The sequence below is a fragment of the Anopheles arabiensis genome, chromosome 3 (assembly GCF_016920715.1).
Source record: "Anopheles arabiensis isolate DONGOLA chromosome 3, AaraD3, whole genome shotgun sequence".
In the NCBI taxonomy this organism is placed as follows: domain Eukaryota; kingdom Metazoa; phylum Arthropoda; class Insecta; order Diptera; family Culicidae; genus Anopheles; species Anopheles arabiensis.
Genome location: NC_053518.1, coordinates 45,263,933 through 45,284,073, shown reverse-complemented (window position 1 = coordinate 45,284,073; position 20,141 = coordinate 45,263,933). Strand labels below are relative to the sequence as shown.

Genomic DNA, 20,141 nt, shown 5'->3' with positions numbered 1-20,141 from the left:
ACGAATGAGGTAGGAAAGAGAGAACGAGAACGACATGTGCTACGCCGCTTATCGAAATGAAACAAAAGAGTGATAATAGTCGCACGAACAATTGTCGCTCTCATCGCTCTCTTGTCATGCGCTACGTGCTCACTCGCAAACTGTGACGTCAGGCCGGCGGTCAAAGTGTTAAGATCAAGCCTTGAATTTCAACATGGTAGAATACTGGCCGGTCTCGTGGTATAGTCGTCAACTCGTATGACGTAGAATGGACTGACTCGTATACGTAGGACTAATTATCCTGCTATGGGTAATCAATAAGTCACTGACAGCCAAACTGGTAGTATGGGCAGGCCTTGACCGACAACGGTTGTTATGCCAAATAGAGGAAGAGGAAGAACACTGTCAATTGGATGAGTAAAATATTACCTAGTTGACTAAATTTTCAAAAACATAGATGGAAAATTGAAGCCCCAAGTACAAATTTCAAAACGCGTAACCTAATAACACACCCGTCTTGGCTTAAATTCCCGTATGGACCTTACCTATCATACTTGGCACTGACTATCCTACAGTAAGTATAAATCCTTGATACCCTGGCCCATTAGTGGCACAGGCAGGCCACTGATTGAATACGGTTGTTCTACCAAATTCATGCCACACCAAATATTTAATATGGTGACACTGATATGGCAGTTGAAGTATGATATTTAATTTAAAATTAATTATTATTTTTTTACTTACCAGTATGTGGACCAGCCGTATTCGCAGAAGAAAGACAATCCATGAGCCAAACAACTTTTGCCGCTGTTGTAAAGCAAAAAATATATATTTCAGTTCTGTTACATTTTACTGACCAGCATCATTCCGACCCTCCGTTGTTCTAGCTTTCACCGTTGCCCAGTGAGCGTTTGAAATTTCATTCTCTGATAACGATTTTGTCGTGTTTCCGTTTTTGTTTTTACTGCACACAATTTTCATCTAGCTATGAAACAATACTTTGCAATGTTCTAGTGTTGATGCCTGCTAGCACGGTTAGTTTTCAAGTGTGAATTTGATTTTGTTTCATGTTGCTTAACTTATTGCATACACACGATGCAACTACGGAGTTAATACGAGTAAATTTTTGTATTCGCTTTCGCTTTAGTATATGTGCGCTGCGTCATTCATTCGTTTTATTTCATTCTATGATTTACGGGAGGGGAAGGGAGCTCTTCTGAATGGTACTAATAAGAAACTAATCGTTTAGCCTACAATGTAAGTCGGTAACCATACACCGGAATTTTGGAATTTCTTCTTTTGCTGTGTTGGTTTTGTTCTTAACTTCGTTCGTTGGTTAGTTAGCTCGCTGCGGTGATGAGTTGTTTCTTTGGAAAAGTTTGATTTATTGTTTGATTTTGCATGCATTGTTTTCATATTCAAACGATTTGAACTAGTTTGCTTAATTATATTCACTGTTTTTTCACTTTTATTCGAACCGCGGGACAAAGATTTACTTAGATACGGCTGCATTTACAATTTTGCTATTTTGTTTCCGTGTTCGTTTTCCATGAAAATCTGCGCAACGCTTCCTTCATGTTCTCCTTCTTTATTCTCCTGCGTAGTACGTTAGTGGATAAGCATTTAGATTTTGTTTTCCAATATTATACAACAATACACTTTGTCTTTGATTAACATTCATTCATCGGCATCATCGGCACAAGGCTTTTGAATGTATGTATGTATGTATGCTACTTGCTTATTACATGCTGCATTCAATACAGTTTCAACTGAAATGCTGTAATGAGTAGCTTAATATTAGTTTGATTGATTTACGACTACATCCAACCTCCCCCCGAAACCACGTATCGTAATTGATGTGTTTAAATTTCATCCGACCTCTACTAGCGAACAGCTTTCATTACCTGCATTTTATCAGTGGTTTTTGTTAATAATACTCACTTGGTTAACATCAATATCAACGAAAGAATGCAATAATACTACCAACGAAAAAGCCACATCTTCCGTAACAGTTGAGGCAAACAACTTCAACTCTTTGCCTGCCAAAGTTTCTCGAGTCACCGATGGTACTCGTAAAACAAAACCGGTGAATGGGTATGCCAGTACAGCTCCACGCGTACCGCATAAATTCGATCGTTGTACAATGATGGGAATTTATTCCCACCCTTCCTGCCCTAGGGTGCTACAGCCCTCACCAAACAAAACAGCTGAGAAATGGGGCGATTGATCATATGATAAAAAGACAATTTCATTTGACGACTGTTAAATTTGCTGCCTTTGCCCAGAGGCGCTCCCCTGAGACTTAATAAAAGTGCAGTAACGTATGGCAAGACAAAAGTGTAGCGCAGTAATGTGGTATCGGCTACGAAATAAACAACTCCTGTCAAGAAACAACTCACTTACAGCAGAAGAAAAAGGTTACAGTTTATATTGTGCTGCGAATGCTTATGCTTGTTACAGATTTACATTACATACAGATTGTTCGGTGCTGCCATTGTGTGTGTGTGTGTTGCTTCAGTAGAATAAACCTCCAGTACCTGCTGCAAATTCTCTATTCCCTTTTCTAGATTAAGGCATATTTAATGTACATACTATCCAACGATTTGTGCCTGCATTTGTGTGTATTTATGTTTGTGTGGTTGGTTGATTTTTGCTTCTTTCAAACTGCACTTGCTTCTACCTTTCCGAAGCGTTCTAATGTAGCACCAATTCAAATGTTTGCTACGTACGAGCTTAAAAAGCTCATTTTGCACTCCTGTTTTACTTTGACTACGACAGCTCACTCGTATTTGAATACAAACTCACGCGTGTAAGGATACAACACAACCACGAATGCGTTTTAGCAATCGTTTTTAAACTTAACTACGGTAGTAACTTGGGTGGGGGAAACGAATTGAGACCATTTTAAAACAAAAAGTGCATCAATCTTATGCAAACTGCTCTGGAATATATTTTGCAGTGTTGCTTCTAAATGGCATATTGCACGTAATACATGAGACAATGATAAAAAAACCCTCTCCACTCCTTTGCAGGACGCAACGTAAACAACATCTTAACAAAGTGTTCTCACTGCACAGAACGTTCAACAGAACTGTATGATGAAAGTCACCGTCACTGGTTTAACGGGAGAAATATGTGCAACATTAGCGCAAAAACGGTTGTCCATCGGATGAATGATTTGGTGGCTCCTTCAAGCGCAATGCAGTAGTAATAGAAAAATACGAATATAAAATCAAAATCATGGTAGAAGATTAAAGAAAAAAAAATCACAAATTTTGCAATAAACGTCCATCACTTACCGTTTATTTCATTCGATTCATCCACCGACCTGTCACGGTTGGGACTCGTGTCGCTGGATTTGTGCTCCGAGCGATCCACCTGATTGTAGTCCGATTGGTAGCGGATGCCTATACGATTACGAGAAGATGCACGAGCAAGATAATTTTTTAATTAACCATTTCTTCTACAAAAGGATGCGCAAACTTACCTTTGTCAAAGTGGTTGACCGACATCGTAGACAAACCGTACGGTGATTCGTAAACACGAGTTGATGGAACGGTGGTCGTGATACTTTCTGTCGTTGATGGTGGTATCGTAGTTGGTGGGCTGGATGCTGTTTTGACAAAAGACAAGACATACATAACGGGTTAATGTTATGTTACTCAAGTAAGTTTTTGTCATTGCCGTTAAATTTTACCTCTAAGATATAAATTTTTGATAGTGTTTATTAATTTTAATGTAAAACTAGCTTATTTTTATTTGTAATTCATACAAATTCATGTATACATTAATTAATTCACGAGGTACTTGAGCAGATTAATGAAAAATTATGTGCTGCATCACAATAACAATAAAAGAAACAAATATTTCCATGGTTTTTAATGAAAAAAAAAGGAATTCTATCAATGTTTACACCATAATGTATACCATTGAATACGTATCAAATAAGCAAATAAGAAACATTCAAAATCTTAATGACAAGGGTAATTTTTAAAAGTTATATTCAATAAAACACTAGTAATGTGACTAGTTTGGAAACAAACTGCTTACATTTTTTTTAAACGTAAAACAAATATTGTGACACGCTGTCAACAATTGGTGCCTTAGTGGTGAAAATTGGTGACTTAGAGGAAAAAATAATCTCAGTTCTTTTGGTTCAAAACTAATCCTTTCATTATTTTTTACTATGATCGAATTTTGTACACAGTTTTGAATGTAGGAATTGTAATTATTGAGTTGATACATCTTTACACTTGTTATGGTTTCATTTTATTTAATTGGTAGCCATTATGATAATATACTAAAGCAATACGGCCAAAGACGATTCTCAAAAAATGGAAAAAAGAACGATAAGATACACGCAGCAGAGTACAGTACAGTAAAGACGTGATATTTGCTTTTCTGGCAATTAAGTATACTTATAATCCAAATCGATTGGTATATAATTTTTTTTATATATCAGTAGTGTTAGTTCACTTCAATCCCTCAAGATAAATTATGAACCAATGTTAAAACCAGCAATAGAGCAATCCTTGCGGCATTTGATCCTATCTGCGTTCTGAGCTAATAAAAATAAAAACTGAACCATAGTATTATTGCCCCATCGCTCTAATCCTGTCAATGATGCGTTGACCGATATCAAGGATTTCACTCCAACTTGTTTAAGACTCATAAATAGCTCAACTAGGAAATTGTCGGTTGGTTGTATTACTACGCGCCTTAAGATTATATCGATTGGTATCGTTTGATGCGACTTGTGAGTTGACTTTAGTTTACAAGGTGATTGATATCATATAACGTATGATGTTTGTTTATTGCGTGATACTCGTGTTTATGCAGAAAAATCCTCTAGCAGAGAGAGACATTAGAGTAGAACTGATGTAAAATTAAAGGTTTAACATGGCTTACACTATCTCAGTTATAATATTTTAGTTTAAATTGACTGCAAGCTTACATTTAGGGAAAATTTTGAGCATATGATATCAAAAGCAAATCGCATGCAGGGTTTTATGTTACTTGTTGAAAATTATTTCAAAGATCTGTTTATTGTGAAGGCCTTGTATTGTACGTGTATTGCGCAATTGTTCGACCAGTATTACAGTTTGCTTGTATAATTTGGAATCCATCTCAACGATACATAATTGACAGAATTGAATAAAAAAAGCGTAAGGTTACTCGTTTTATGTTCCATCGTCTTCCGTGGTCACGTGTTTCCCTACCGTGCTAGGTGCCTATTGTTTGAACTTGAACTTCTCCAACTTAGGAGAATGGCGGCACAGTGCTTATTTTTACACAAGTCACCTGGTAGGGTTTTAAGACCTAGGGCTCTTTTGAGTACGGACTTCAGATCAACACCTTTTTGAAGTAATGATTCTTTGGTTAAAATGGTTAATGTTTATTGTGCATTAGGAAATAATTTTGATTTCAGTTCCAGTTCAAATATGATCAAAACATTTGTATCAAAAAACCTAGTCTTGTTTGATGGTAGCACATGTGATGTATTTTTTAAATCTCAAAGTCGCGATTTTAAGTCATGTACCATTCTTTTTGCAAGCGGTCTTGATATATAAAGGTTAAATGTGATATACTACTATTGTTATTTAAGCCTTAGAAATCTGGATGAATTTATTGAATAGATAAATAATAAAAGATAAATATGTACTACTGTTCAACAGTTCAGCACATTTGTGTTAATTAAACACTCGCCAAAAATATCAATTTGTAAGATTTTTTGTAATAAGAATAATTTCATATCTAGATCAAGTATAATAAATTTTGAAAAAAAAAAGAATAAAATTTGCTTCAAACAGGATCAACGCATGAGCGATAAAAAAGGCTACCAAGGTCACATCACTGCACCAGCAGGAACTGTTTGTTAAAAATACACACACACACCATTCTAACGCTAAAGCTTCGTCACGGATAGCAAACAGATCGTCATCAACGAGCACGTTTCAAAGCGAAGTTCTGCCAACTCTGTCAACCAGTGCGAACCGAAGCGACGACAAGACGTGCAAATGAAATCTAGAACAGATAGAAAGCAGTTCCCTTACTCAAACATGTTTCCAGCTTCTTTGTGCTCTCCCTCCCCAGTCCCCCTCACCCCATCAACGACCACAATATTGCGCATAATCCTGTCCAGGCGACAACGGAATCGACTGTCGTCCTCACGTCAACAATCCTTGGCTTGTTGGCGTTGAGCTCTTCATTGTATTGTAGAAGTTTCTGTGAAAACTGCTAGAAGCTGACTACACCGACGGTGGCCAGATGAAGCAAGTGGCAAATTACACACTCGAAATGTATACACACACACACTCACTCACAACGTGTTGTGCTGTGGACAATAACACTCAAGCGAACCAACAGGAGAGTTAGGCAGTCCTTGCTGTACACAATGTACCTTGGTTACAGCTAAGTTTGAGAAATGTGCAACAGGTTGCATTGTAATTGTAACTGAGAGGTTACTGACAATTAGAATCATGTATAGTTTTCAAATGAAAGGAAATGCTTTTTTGCAGTTCTATCCGTATCTGCGGTTAACAAATATGTAGTTCTAAATCTAAATAAGCATGCAAATTCGTTCGTACTTACAGTACAATCTGATGCTGCCATCCGTTTCTCCACGAGGGTTTTTGGCGATACATTTATAGATGCCATAGTCACTGTGCTGCACTTCCCCTATGTGTAATCGCATCACCGATTTATATGAAGGATTGCCAGGAATAGTTTCAGTTCTGTAAGTGTCATGCAAAATGTAATCAAAAATTTTATAATACAGCTCAGTGGATACATAGCATGGAATCCCATGATTTCAATAGTTTATCATTATCACTTACTTGTACTTCTGTGAGTCGTGTATCATTTGATCGTTTTCTCGCGTCCAGTAATTAAGTGAGGTAGGATGGGCTTCTATATTACATTCTAATGTCACGTTGTATCCAACCGGGATGCCAACCAGTTGATGAGGTATCCAGAGCATTGGTGGAACTAGAGAAAAATGGAGAAATTGTCAAACTTATTAACTACACTACTGTTAAATTTTAGATACATTTCCATTTAAAATGGAACCGTCTACTCTTAGCATACTCCACGGTGGAGTTTAACATTGCTGTACCATATACTCACAATCAACACTGACTTTAATACGCTTCGAAACGCTTGGCGGGACACCATTCGTTGCTATGCAGAGGTACGCTCCCATATCGTACCGTGACACACGGGACAGCGTAAGTACATCTCCTTCCCATTCGAGAACTACTGGAATAGGTGGACATTCGCGGCCACGATACCATTAGAACAAGGAGAAAGGATAAACAAAAAGTTTATAAGTTAAATACAATGTTTTCAGGTATGAGAACAGACAGCCAAACGAAAGTTTTCGCAGCTAAGCTTACCACTGTTATTCCGTGTGATGGCAATTTTGGTGTTGTCATCACGCTTCCACTTTATTGATGGCGGTGGACTTCCGGTTGCTTTGCAGCGTAACGTAACGTTGGCACCTTCACGCACGATCACGTCACTGGACGAAACCGAGTCATCGATATTTGGAGGCACTGCAGGTGAAAACCAAGCAAACAAAACAAACATCAGTTCAAGTACGACGAAGTGTTGGCTACGGGTAAAAGTTCCTTGCAGATATAAGTGGTCAAAAATCGAAAACGTGTGGTTTTCAAATTAAAAACTTTCCAAGCGAGCTGAGCGCATCAGTCATGCTTACTTCCAGCAGAATCTATCCACCAACATCGAAGAGCATTCGGGGTTAGATTTTCTGACAGACGTGAAATCTCTTAAATCGTTCAATTACTTCCCCAAAGCCTTTTCATTCTGTGAACTTTCCGGTCGGGGCAAACCATGCCGTACCGTACACCAAACACTAACTGAGGTGTGAAGTTATCAAAAAAGGAAATTATCTTTCAGATTTCTTCCTACTCCGCTAGCTATGCGTTGCCCTTTCTACTTGCTCATGCTATCTATCGTACGAACGGAGTAAAAATCATATGAACCATGTCGCCGGCAATATCGATCTCATAAATAATGCAAATGATCTCAAATCACTTTTTTCCTCGTGATTGCGACCGGACTAAACATCCACCGCAGAAGTTTAAAGAGAGGAAGCCGATGATAATCGGAAAATTTGGTCGGTCGGAACCATAAAGTACGCACCACGCTTTGGAGGAATCGGCGGGGAACAATTTCGGGAAGGGAAATTGAAAGTTTTGCACAAGAAAGTAGAAAACATGCAGTGCTTGGGCGGGGTGGGACATTTTTTTTTACTTCTGACTTTTTTTTGCGTTTCCCCTACTATTCGACCGGCGAGTGCATTATGGTTATTCAAATTGTGGGTTTGATTTCTGTGGATATGACATTTAATTTAAGGCAAAAAAGTCGTCAATTTTTCACTTCAGTAAAAGTGAGGCGAAAACTTTTGGCGTTATTTTTTACAGTTTTTTTACAACATCCTATTTTGCAGCTGTACTGTGACTGAGGGAAGTGGCAACACACATTTCGTACCTCTATTTTTGATCATGAACTTTGAAATTAGCAGCGTGACTTTGTAGGATATCTATCGTACAGCTATTTTAATTTTCCTTCTAATCCAACATCATATTAGCAAAAAATGGGCCATTGTTATGTCAGTATATAAAACTAAAGCAAATTAATTGATTTTGTGGACTATAAATCCATAAAAACTAAACGGTACATTCCAGACCTAGCATATGCCATGGTTAATGTACTAATAGTAGTGTAAATTATGGTGCTACAGATTCTTCTTCTTCTTTCGGCTCAACAACCGTTGTCAGCCAAGGCTTGCCTGCCTGTACCACTTGTGGTGTTAGCTTTCAATGAACCTTGGATTATCCTCCCATAGCAGGATAGTCACAGTCCTACGTATGGCGGCACGGTCTATTTGAGGCTTTAACCCATGACGGGCATGTTATTAAGCCGTACGAGTTGACGACTGTACTACGATACCGGTGCTAAAGATATATTTCAATATATTTGAAGTGTTAAGAAGATAAACAATTTGAATATTTAAGCAAAGAATAATTGAAATATTCCCAAACACAACCAGTTATTCCATGAAAAAAAACATGATTTTTTAAATATATTTTTCTGAATGCGTTGCTGCATCCTTAATAATTTGTATATTTGTATATTTGAAATTAAAATTTGTCCAACAATTAGGCTTAACGAAAGTCTTCTAATTAATTATCCTAATCAAACCTAGCGACCACATTACAGCTCAACCACTTACAAGTGAACAGAAATGCTAATACGGTCTGGGAATCGAATACAAGACAAATAATTAAAACATTTAAAGGATGCTTTGAAATTTGTTGTTATAATATAGAATTTTTGAATTATTAAATTGGCAAACATGTATAATTTTGATAGATAATAATATTGAATATGGCACTGCACAACGACTGTATACCAGTGATCTCCATATTGACACAAACAACTTAATTGATTTTATTTTTGTACTGAATGTATTTCAGTAAACTAATACCACTATTTATACATTTAGCCTATATCAAGTCGCATCGAAAGTCCGAACAACTTTCTTATTCCGTGTTCGTTTTTAATCTAAGGAAATGATAATAAAATTAGTTCATACCACACAAAAAAAACTTGCAAAATCTGAAACATTGCCGACAATGAAATGCAATGGTGCTGGAGGGAAATATTTGTTCGCTCCAAACGTGGCAATTATTGATTAAAACCTAGTCCAACCTCCTGGGCCCCAAACAGAAACGTAGGTTTGTAGGATCTCTAGTCCACGCAATGAACATTTGTCAAGAAACGGGCTACCAGAAGGGAGGACAGGAAGCGAAAGAAAAGCAATGAGGATGATAGTGAGATGAAATACAGCTTCTGCAATATGCAAGGAATTGTTTGCAGCATCTTTTCGCTGTGGAATTAATGCTTGAGCGAGAAATAAAGGGCACAACTTCTTAAAGCACGAAATTAAAGGTGTGGAACTTTTTAGGATTTTTGCCTGTTATTCGGATATCGTATGCTAAAAACACACGGCATAATTTGCACAATCTGTACAATTTCATAGTTATTTACATAAAAAATGTCATCAATACATGTAAAACAGTATACAAAACTTACTTAACCAATCATTGGTTTTATGAGAATAAACTGACATAAAACTTAGTGATCATTATTTCCTCTTTTTAATGAAAGTCTCTGTGACATTGGAAAATTCACCAAGCTAAAACTATTTCCGCACAAGGGAAATAACACACTAAACACGGTCGGATTGGAACATTTGACATTTTGCATCTACTTTCAGCTCAAATTTGAAAAGCATTCATACGAAGTGAAATATTATTACGGATTGAGTAGCATCGCACGTCAGCTTAATCACTGTCGTTTCACGATTGACTCGTCGAGACGGCCTTCCCGTATTGTAATTGAATTAACGTACTGATAAATCGACAGTAAATGACGAATATGATAGGTACCGCTTCAGTCTCTCAACCCATTCGCTCGTGTGGTAGCACCATGTAGCACGCGTGGCGAACACAATATTACATTATGCCAGGCGTCGACTATTAAATCATCTTTCCGTCACTATCGTTACGGAATATGTTCCCATCCACCCGGCTATCGCAATATTTCGATCAACCACTCTTTTGACTACTAATGACAGGAAGGGGGCCTATACGTTATGCAATTGTCCCCCTCCACTCCCCCCCTCTCATTCCGCGTTCAGGCTAGACCCCAGACCAAATGAGGAGAAAAACAGACCGACCGATCTATGCAACAGGCTACAACAGGCGATGGGTGCGTAAATATAACGCGTGATGAATAGACGATGTGTCGCTCGAAGGCAATTAAGTCGGCCCGAAAGCAACACATCCATCGGCCATCCATGAGTCTCGGATGCAGTCCAGTGTGATCGATTTGTATGCAACAAGTCACAGTCGTTGTAATTATGCCTTTTCCGGCAGTGTTCATGTGGGTGATGTTGGGTAAAACTGTGGTTAAATGGTGGCAGTCGCATGTTTCCCATTCGCCATCGAGGCAAAAGTTTCCAAAACTAGAGGCGGCTTTTTGTGTGGCTAACAAGAAATGATGTAATTAATAGGTATAGCATTTGAATTTTAGGCATCAAAATGGTACCCTAACTTAATGGGAATTTATCCAGAAGTAATTGAATTATTTTTCAATGGCACAAGCAAACGATTTGTATCATTTCACCATTTTTTCAACTAAAAAGAACTGTAGAGAAGTAAAAAATATCTCCCCATATTGAACACATTCCATCGGTCAATCTTGATATCGACGAATTTATCGAAAGGATGTTGGAAAAAAATAATTACAACCAAATGAACATCATATGGTACAACCGTTTGAGAAAAAAAACCCATTTTCAATCAAAATGTCATTAAAACTGTAAACACAAAAAAGTTGACACCTTACCCACAACATGAAGATAGCCGAACTGCGTTTTTGCCGTCACCGTATTGATTTGACACATGTATCGGCCCTTGTCTTCCTCCTGCACGTTGGTGATGTGCAGGAACCACGTTTTGTGCTTGTCGTGCTTGTCGTGGGTAACGCTGATGCGCGGATTTCGCGTGATGACGTGATTATGCACCGTTAGTATGGCCGACTGTTCGAAGTGCATCCATGCTACCTGTAAAATGAAACAAAAAGGAAAAAGGGGACAACGATTTTAATTTTATTATTGTGTTTTAAACGTGAACCGAGACGGTGTGCCTATAATTGATAATAAATTGGAGTGATTTTGTGGGACACTTTTCCTAGAGGACACGTAAATTAATGACCGGAAGCGCATTGTGTAAATGGATCCTTTTCTCCCCCGGAACATTGCGTATATTGGCTAATGTTTATCGTAAACAATGGACGTAGCAAACATAAATTTTCCTTCTCTTTAGCAGCCCATCTAACTCTACTGGAAAGAAGGGAGACGGCAAAAGGTCGATGCTCGATGCGGAGCTGCTGGGTCACCAAAGATACAGCCGTCGACAAAACTCTTGCTACGTTTTATCCTGTTTGAGGCTCACCAACCCAAAATGATCAAGTGTAAAACGGTTTTCATGCGGACGAAAATGGTGGATTCCTTCGCTGCTAGCGAAGAACCGTCCATGTTTTATGGCCAGTTGGACAGTGCCAGATTACCCGTAGTTAGCCAGCACTGGTGCTAGCACACACTAGTCACTAGCCTCATTTGGCGATAAAAGATCACTGCAGCGGGATTGTCGTTATGGCAAAATTAGCTCATTGAAAGCGCCCATAAGCAGAGTGGGAAAATGTTCTTTTAATTGAATACGCTGGACCTGTGTTTCTGGAGCTGGCTTGGAACATCGAAGAATGTGACACTGCTCTGGGGATGGCTCAACATATGCTAGACTTGGCCCATGATCACATACACCGGATAGCTGCATTTCAACGTCGGCCTCGAAAGGAAGGCCTAAAATGGGTGTAATTTAAATAAAACAAACATTACCGGTGCACTTTTCGGATTGGGCTCGAGCCAACTAACTTCCCACATGACTTGTCACAAAACGTAGTTGACAAAAAGTATGTACAGTAGTTTTCCCACAAAAAAATAACATTGCTTTGGCGCACAAAAATAAACAAAACATTTCAAACATATAAAAGCAAAAGTCTATTTTACCATTTTTCTAGACAAATATTTAAAAAGAATGTTTGTTTTCTCATCCAACTCTACACCATAAACTAAACATGTTTGGTGGGAAGTTTACGGCATATTCCTAATTCGTAAAAAATCCGTGCTCGTGCATACAAGTGTCCAGCCAACGGCACATAAAAATTATGCACAACAATGCTCCGTACGATCCTGACGACGGTGATAATCGTGCTACTCTTAAGCACACGAACCTCGTTTAACGATCAAATGAATTTACTGGTTTTAAAAATGTCACTCCGTTCACTGTAACCGTTTCAGTAAACGGTAGAAAGCAGAACAGGCAAAGAGGGGTGAGATAGCTTTTCACGCCTCCATAATTAATATACGGGGAGAGCTTTAAAATTAAACTAATTTCAAACTGAGTCAACAAAACAGCCATCGTCATTTTCTTCCCATTATCGCTATTGTGTCGACCTTTATTGTTTACATCGGTAGTGCCAAAACTCGGGCTGGGGTGCGGTCGCCGTCTGTGGTGGCAGATGATGGAGGCCGAATGGCTTCCGATGTGCTAAGCTTCTTTTATGGTCGCCCCCAAAACCATCGACAAGCATGATGGTCGGTTTTTGAAAACGGTAAAACATGAACCTTTGCCAGAGCAGCTACCCTCAGTTTTTCGTCCTCGTTTTTTGTACTCCTCTCTGACTCTCCTTTCTAATCGTGATTGTTTCCCTGCTGCAAGAAGCGTTTAACGAGGGGCATGGTGCCAAGTGAATGTGACACCCGAGGGAGAGAATGCCATCCCGTGGACAGTGGGAAAACCATTCAAAATTTTGGAAAAAGTGAAAATTTGTGTTGTTAACGTACGTTAAACGATGTGATAGAAATATTTATTATGAGTAATTTTTAAACATATTGAATTCATTGCTTAGGTTGTTTAAAATAACACAAAAATGCTTTAAATCCTTCCTTGTCGACCAATTTGAGGCTTTTCTGGTGCAGTGAAAAAGGAAACACCAACAGTCCAATGTTCGAATACAGGCATTGCATGAGTATGAGAAACATGCCTTATCATTTAATCAGTACTCAGTTTCACGTAATTTCATCACGGTTTTTTCGCTATTCTATTCTTTCAAGTTTGGTTTTAGTTAGCTATGAAAGGTGAGCTGCTTTTACTCGTAAAGTATGTGAATTGTGTTTAGTCGTGATTTTAAAACTTCGAAATCAATTACAATAGCAGAAATAGTCGTGACAGATATAAATAGTACAAAAATGATTCTCATAAATAAATAGAAAAATATTTTCAATTCATTATACTAAAACATCAATAACGACAGCAACAAAAATAGATTTGTTGTCAATAATAACTCTTGTATAACAAACTGTATGTTTCACTTCACAGACATCATTAAGATGAGAGCACAATTAAGATTATTATTTAATGTTTGTTATAGTCTTGTTTAGTGTTTAGAATTACCTGTTAGCGTTAAGATATAATTGGTAAGTCGTTGCAACTGAATAATAATTAAAATATAATAATATGTCATATTAATAATTTGTCATTTCATGTTGGCTTGCGTGCATAATGAAGAAAAACTGGGCGAAAAATATGAATACGAAAATGCAATCAATATAACGATGCCTAAACCAATCCAAAACAACCAACAATATTTAATCTATCTTGACACAAGAGCGCACACAACGATATCTACATTAACAGCAAAACTATTTCCTAACAGTTCTGAATCGTTTCCTACGCTGACCATACATTATTTATGTCGAGTGTTCTCCACACCATACTGGCCCGTCGTGTAACACGGCCCAGATCGAAGGGCAAAACGAATTGAGCCCTTGAAGAGGTCGATCGAGCCGTGATTGTGTGAAAATTCCTATCCCCTGAACCGTACGCCGTTCTTCTCCTTTACCCGACCGGCAAAACCATCGCGCCTCGCAAAACTTCCTTATCTACTAATCTTCCCGAAACAGTGGCGACACGTATACGGCCACGGGCGTACGCCGTCTCGATTGTTTTGTGCATTTCGAATGTGGCAGAGAACTTCCCCATTCAGCAAAAGTAAAATCAAACTGGCCAAACAAGTTAAACTCAGCGTCCTGCTTGGTGTGGTTTTTGAAACAAGTTCAGCTATTTGAAGCGCTCCCAATACCGTTTCGTTCGTTTTGCTCATTTTTAGTCTACAGTCATGCGTCCAGTCTCGGTCCTGGAGGAATCTGTGAAAATCCATTACATCAGTCTAGCCGAAAAGTGTGCAGCAAAAATTTCGTAAACAAACCTATAAATCGTCTCGTCTGCTGATGGAGGAGGTACTACTTCGAGGAGCGGGAGGAGTTTGTTCGGGAACGCGGAAATCAGGACAACCAACACCAACACCGATTTCAACTGTGTTTGGAATCGCACTGAAGCTGGCAACGAAGCTTTGAACAGGATAAATGAAAAAACGAGAGCGATATCTCCATTTCGCTGGTAAAAGCAAGAGCAAGTCGAAATGGAGGTCACAACAGAGATTCACCTGGCGATAGAAGAATGGAAAGACGTTATCTCGCCAACAGAATTGAGGTCAGGACAGTTATGCATCGATCGAGGGACGAAGGAAAAATTAGGCTATAATTACTTTTGTATGGTAAATAACAAGGCCCAAACAAATTAATTTGAAAATAAAAGAAACACAAACACAAACAAACTAAACAGATCTGAACAGATTAACACTGCGTATTAAATATTTCTGCTAGGATAAGGGAAAGTGTAGATAAAGGTCAATTTTAAATTCTAACATTGTATCTTACATACCTTGTAGGATCCCAGATTTTTCACCGAACAAGCCAATTTTACGTTCCGTCCTGCTGGCACGGTTATGTTTTCTATAACATCTGTAAACTCCGGATCTTCCAACACCGCTAGAAAAAACACAGGAAAAACAGAATTGATCATTTAGCGCTCTACTTTCCATATAGCTACGGCTCACAACATAACTCAGAGAACATAAATGAGCCCGTTCATGAAAGTTGATCATTTTGACATGTTTGGTGCTGATGTATGTCAAACGCTGCAACCAAACTGTCTGGAGAATGAGGTTCCGGAAGTAAAAGTTTAGCCACAGCGAGCAAGAGCGAACGTTGATACTATGGGGTATTCATTGAAAGCAGCAGGATTGAGTTATTATGTGTTCAAATAACTTATGGTTGCAAGGACTAATTATAGTGGTAGCTTAAATTTCACTGAATGAAGCAAGCGTCCTAACGTGTTTGATAAGTATTGAAGGAAAAAAATTAAATAATTATGAAATGTACTAGAAACGCATAGTATATTCACAAAAAACTTTACGGGAATACATGTCGAGTTCAGGATCCTTTGGAACAATCTAATGGAACTAAAGGCATTCGTTTCAAACTCATAAAACTCGTCCTTTTCAGGTTGCATCAAATTACATTCTCCTGTTCCGCCTGCTCCCTAATTCGTATTACATTGAAGGGTTAAGGTTTAGGTCATGTAAGATGTGGGAAAGCCGAATTAAAAACAGAAACTTTCCCCTATTCCTAAGCGATGCAAGTACAGGAGTTTGTTAATTCGTGTCACGTTATTTGCTTGCAGCCCACAATCCTTAGGGGATTGATTCATTAGACATAAAAGTTTAATATGGAAAAGGATAGCGTTTTCTCATAAATTGATGCGGGTAATATACCACATTTAGTGGAATTAAAGTGGATTAATATTAGTATGTTTCTTACAGACGTTAAGGTATTGCACAAAATAACTTTAGCTAGAGTTTCTTTACTCGTGAAGGCCATAATATTAATTTTCATTTAAAACAATCAAACACACGACACAATCTTTGGAGGATAAGTGATTCACCCGCTCCAATGTGCTTTAATGGTTCCTTTGGCGAGTTTCTACTACCACCTACGAATACTAATCGATCAAATCAGTTCTTATAAAAATTCAGCAAAAATTTCCACCTATCGTCTCGCTTCCAATTTACCACCGAATGGCAATTTTCCGCAACGATTCTAGACTGGTGGCAACGATTGCTTCACAAAAGTTCACTTTCAATCGTAACCGATAATGTCGCTCGTTTCGTACGACCACTGCTGGACGCAGGAGAACATTGCTGCTTGCTTGCTTGCTTGCTTACTGGTTGAAAACAGTCACAGTTGTTTCCTAGTCGGGATAGTACCCGCAGTCTCGACAGATCGGCGATCAGGACAAAATCCGTGGCACGTAATCGTATGGATGGCGATGGCGAATGAAAGGATACAATTGTAATTCAATTAAGGTTGATACTGAAATGGTGATTCAACCTAATTTCGTTTCTTCTCTGCTTTTTAGAAGCACAACGAACGGCGGTCCCTACCCAAAAAAGGGAGGGTTCTCAATGGGATGATGGGGAAAAGAGAAAGCTGAAAGTTACATACACACATCCGCAACATACGGAATGGATCCTTTTAGTTGAGGTGCATCCTTCTAACTGCTTGCAAGGGCAGAACAACGGCTTCGAGGATTGTATTTATCTACTGCTCTACCGTAGAACCACCGACGACGTCCAGTAGCTACGGGGATCCCTACGCTTGTGGGCGGGATAGGCTACGTATATTCTTTTAATATTCCGGAAATGTCGACAGCCGAAGTAAATAAAATTAAAGGCTACACTCCTTGTGCACTGGGTTGCTGTCGCGTTCAATTCCATTGCGGCCATCCAACTCTGTCGTACGAATTCGCACGGATCACAGGCACCGAGACAAACCTTTATCTTTATCCGTTCCGCTCATCCGACGGACATCCTTCGGGCTGGGGAAGGAGTCTTGGGTCTCGGGTGAAGGAGTCTAATGAAGTCGATGAGTTCAAGATTGTTTTAACGAGCATTGAATTCAACCGTAGAACCGACCTATTCGGAAACTTTTCGTGCCCTATCGCAGTGCCATGGCGTAGCGGAAGATTTTGCTCTAAAGAACGGGGCTGTTGTAGGGGCTGTGATTAAAATTTTTATCTCGAATGGCTGATTTTTGTGGGACGCAATTGGAACGGAAATTGATTTTGGATTGTGTCTTAAACTTTTTAAAGAAACGTTTTTAGATTTTTAGTTTTAAGGATGAATGAAAATAAAAGTTGCTTCGAAATAAATTGCATCTAAAAATATTTAGGTCTATACTTATCTTTTGCACACTTTATCGATTCATATCATTTTCAAACAAGTGGGCTTATAAATTACAACAAATGTATCCTGAGCAATTTGAGACCATGTTTTTCTGTTTGCAGTTGCAATGTTTCAAACAAACCCTTACCAACAGCAATAGGAAAGCCCACATATGGTGAAGAACGACACGAGCTTCCAAAACATGTTCGAAAACATCCGGTTTCGCAAGCCGAAGAGAGCCGAAACAGTACAGGTTATGCAAAGGGGGTTTGCAATGGGTGCAGAATGCCAGGACAGGAAAGCATATTTTTTTAAATTAAGCACGCATGAAATACTTTTCCCATTCTTTTTCAACGGTGTCTCCTATGGTCTGTCTCTTTCAACACGATCCTCTCTCGAACACGATTTACTCGAAGCTTTTTCAATAAACATAAACTTTTTGTTCACTTGTACCATCCCACAAAGGACATACGTGCGCAAAAAACAACTCCCGGTAACCACATTTACGACAAAAGAAAGAAAAAAATATACGTAACCTGTATAAGGGATAGAAAAGAGCGTGCGAGAGGTCCTCATGTGGGGCAAAAAGTTTGCACTTTTAGTACACTGTCCCTGTACACACACACACACTTTTATCTTTTACTCTTCATTCAGCTGTGTTTTTTCTGCTTTCTTGCAACCATCTTCTAAAGGATCATCCTCACAGATCAGACTAGCAAACGGTTCATCCCAGGATTTGCTCCAAGCAACGAAGCTACAATTGTAAAAGGGTTGGATAAAAATCCCACAATTCAGGAGGAGTGTGTGACTGTTTGTGAGTTTGTCGTCGCTTGTTGTTTGTTGGCAGCCTTGTACCTTAGCTTGTGCATTTGTAACCTAGAAAGAAATGGCAACATTCAAACCATCCCAGTGCGAGGGGAAAAGAATTGGGCGTCAATTGTGGGGATTTGGCTTGCCGTGTAAAGCTTGCAATTGCTTAAGAAACGAGTGTAAGTCGTTCGAGATGCAATCGTTTGATAAGATTATATCACTACGATTGCTTGGAGGAAATTACTTATTGTGTTATTTTTTTATTATTGTTATTGTTGTTATTTTTATTTATATTATTTTATTGGTTCAAATGTTGTTGTTTTCACCAATTTCGCTTTCATTGCAATTTTTTTTCCAAAAAAACACAAACATTTTTAATTTAATTGTTTAAATATTTCAAACATTTCTCACATGAAGTGCAACAAACGATTAGCAACAAATCATTTGCAGGATAAAAAAACGTATCAGCCTTCTTGAACTCTTCACACTGCACCTTCAAAATCCTCACGCTTTCTGAATTATTACCTTTTTAAAACACAAATGTCCATTCAGTGAATATTTACATTTATTCATTTTCCGCTTATTTGCTTCCCTTTTTACGGTATAGAATAAATGGCAAGCCGACCAAAGAAAAGGGATATGCCCTAAAGTCTCATACGTTAAAACGCTGGAACCGAACACTACCTTTCAGTTGGGTCATATTTTGCAAAGGTGTGCTTGTCCTTCCGAATTCTCACATCCCACACACACATGCACACAAACTCACACATACACCCATCCACCGGTACACACGATGGGGGTCGAAACGGTACTGTACCAAGGAAATCACGGGCAAAGGCGGGCAAAGATTTATGCAGACGTTCGTGCCACCGCAAGCGGAAAGCGAGTAAGTTGGCAAGTAGATTGAAAAATCCTTCCCCAAAAAGCCAAAACCAAACACAAATGGTTCACGCGTTGGGGGGAAAAACGTTGCTTCACAAAATCAAATAGACACTCGGGAGCACTCGGGAAACATAACCCATTTTTTTGTTGTTTTGCGTTCGTTCCAGTGGAAAGTGAAGAGAAAACTTTGACCAAAGGATGTGAGGAACAGCTGGAGTGATAGGGAGAAAGAGAGAGAAAGAGAAAGAGAGAGAGAGAAAGACGGCACTAACAACAGCCGGTGGAGGTAGGTCCCAACTGCTCTATGCATTATGATTTTTACGTACTCGCCATTTCCATATTTCGATTTCCTGCTGTCAAACGATGTCAAAAGTATGTTTCCGCCAACAAGCATAAGCGCCGGTGCACATATGTGACAATGGAGGCCTGGAAGGGCTAAAAAAGCATAACGGCTGTTCTCCACCAAAAGAGCCACAACAATCGAGGGCCAGCCGAGGTACAATGTCACCGTCGACGAAATATAAAGGCAATGGCATAAGAGATATTGATTGATTTTGTTAAAAGGATCTTTCGCGGTGATGTACAAAGCACAGATTCACAGGAGTTATCTTATAAGAGGAATTGTTGTGAGCGTAGCACTGGCAGAAAGAGTAAATCTATTCAATAGCTACTAGCAGTAATTTGATTGATGGTTG

The 20,141-nt window shown here is 38.8% G+C and overlaps 1 protein-coding gene across 2 annotated transcripts in view; it reads right to left on the bottom strand.

Moving 5' to 3' along the window:
• Positions 1 to 778: 778 nt before the first annotated feature.
• LOC120903063 (lachesin-like) overlaps positions 779 to 20,141 on the bottom strand; it is a 44,747-nt gene continuing 25,384 nt past the window's right edge. The window contains exons 2-10 of one of the 2 annotated variants that reach the window (XM_040312273.1): positions 15,414 to 15,520; positions 11,416 to 11,632; positions 7,374 to 7,532; positions 7,105 to 7,233; positions 6,816 to 6,966; positions 6,571 to 6,713; positions 3,467 to 3,592; positions 3,279 to 3,386; positions 779 to 3,167 (exon numbers count right to left, since the gene is read on the bottom strand). In XM_040312273.1, coding sequence (XP_040168207.1) covers positions 3,091 to 3,167; positions 3,279 to 3,386; positions 3,467 to 3,592; positions 6,571 to 6,713; positions 6,816 to 6,966; positions 7,105 to 7,233; positions 7,374 to 7,532; positions 11,416 to 11,632; positions 15,414 to 15,520 — 1,217 coding nt within the window. In that variant the 3' untranslated portion in view covers positions 779 to 3,090. Of the gene's footprint in view, positions 3,168 to 3,278; positions 3,387 to 3,466; positions 3,593 to 6,570; positions 6,714 to 6,815; positions 6,967 to 7,104; positions 7,237 to 7,373; positions 7,533 to 11,415; positions 11,633 to 15,413; positions 15,521 to 20,141 lie in introns of both variants that reach the window. The other variant, XM_040312272.1, reaches the window with a different exon arrangement.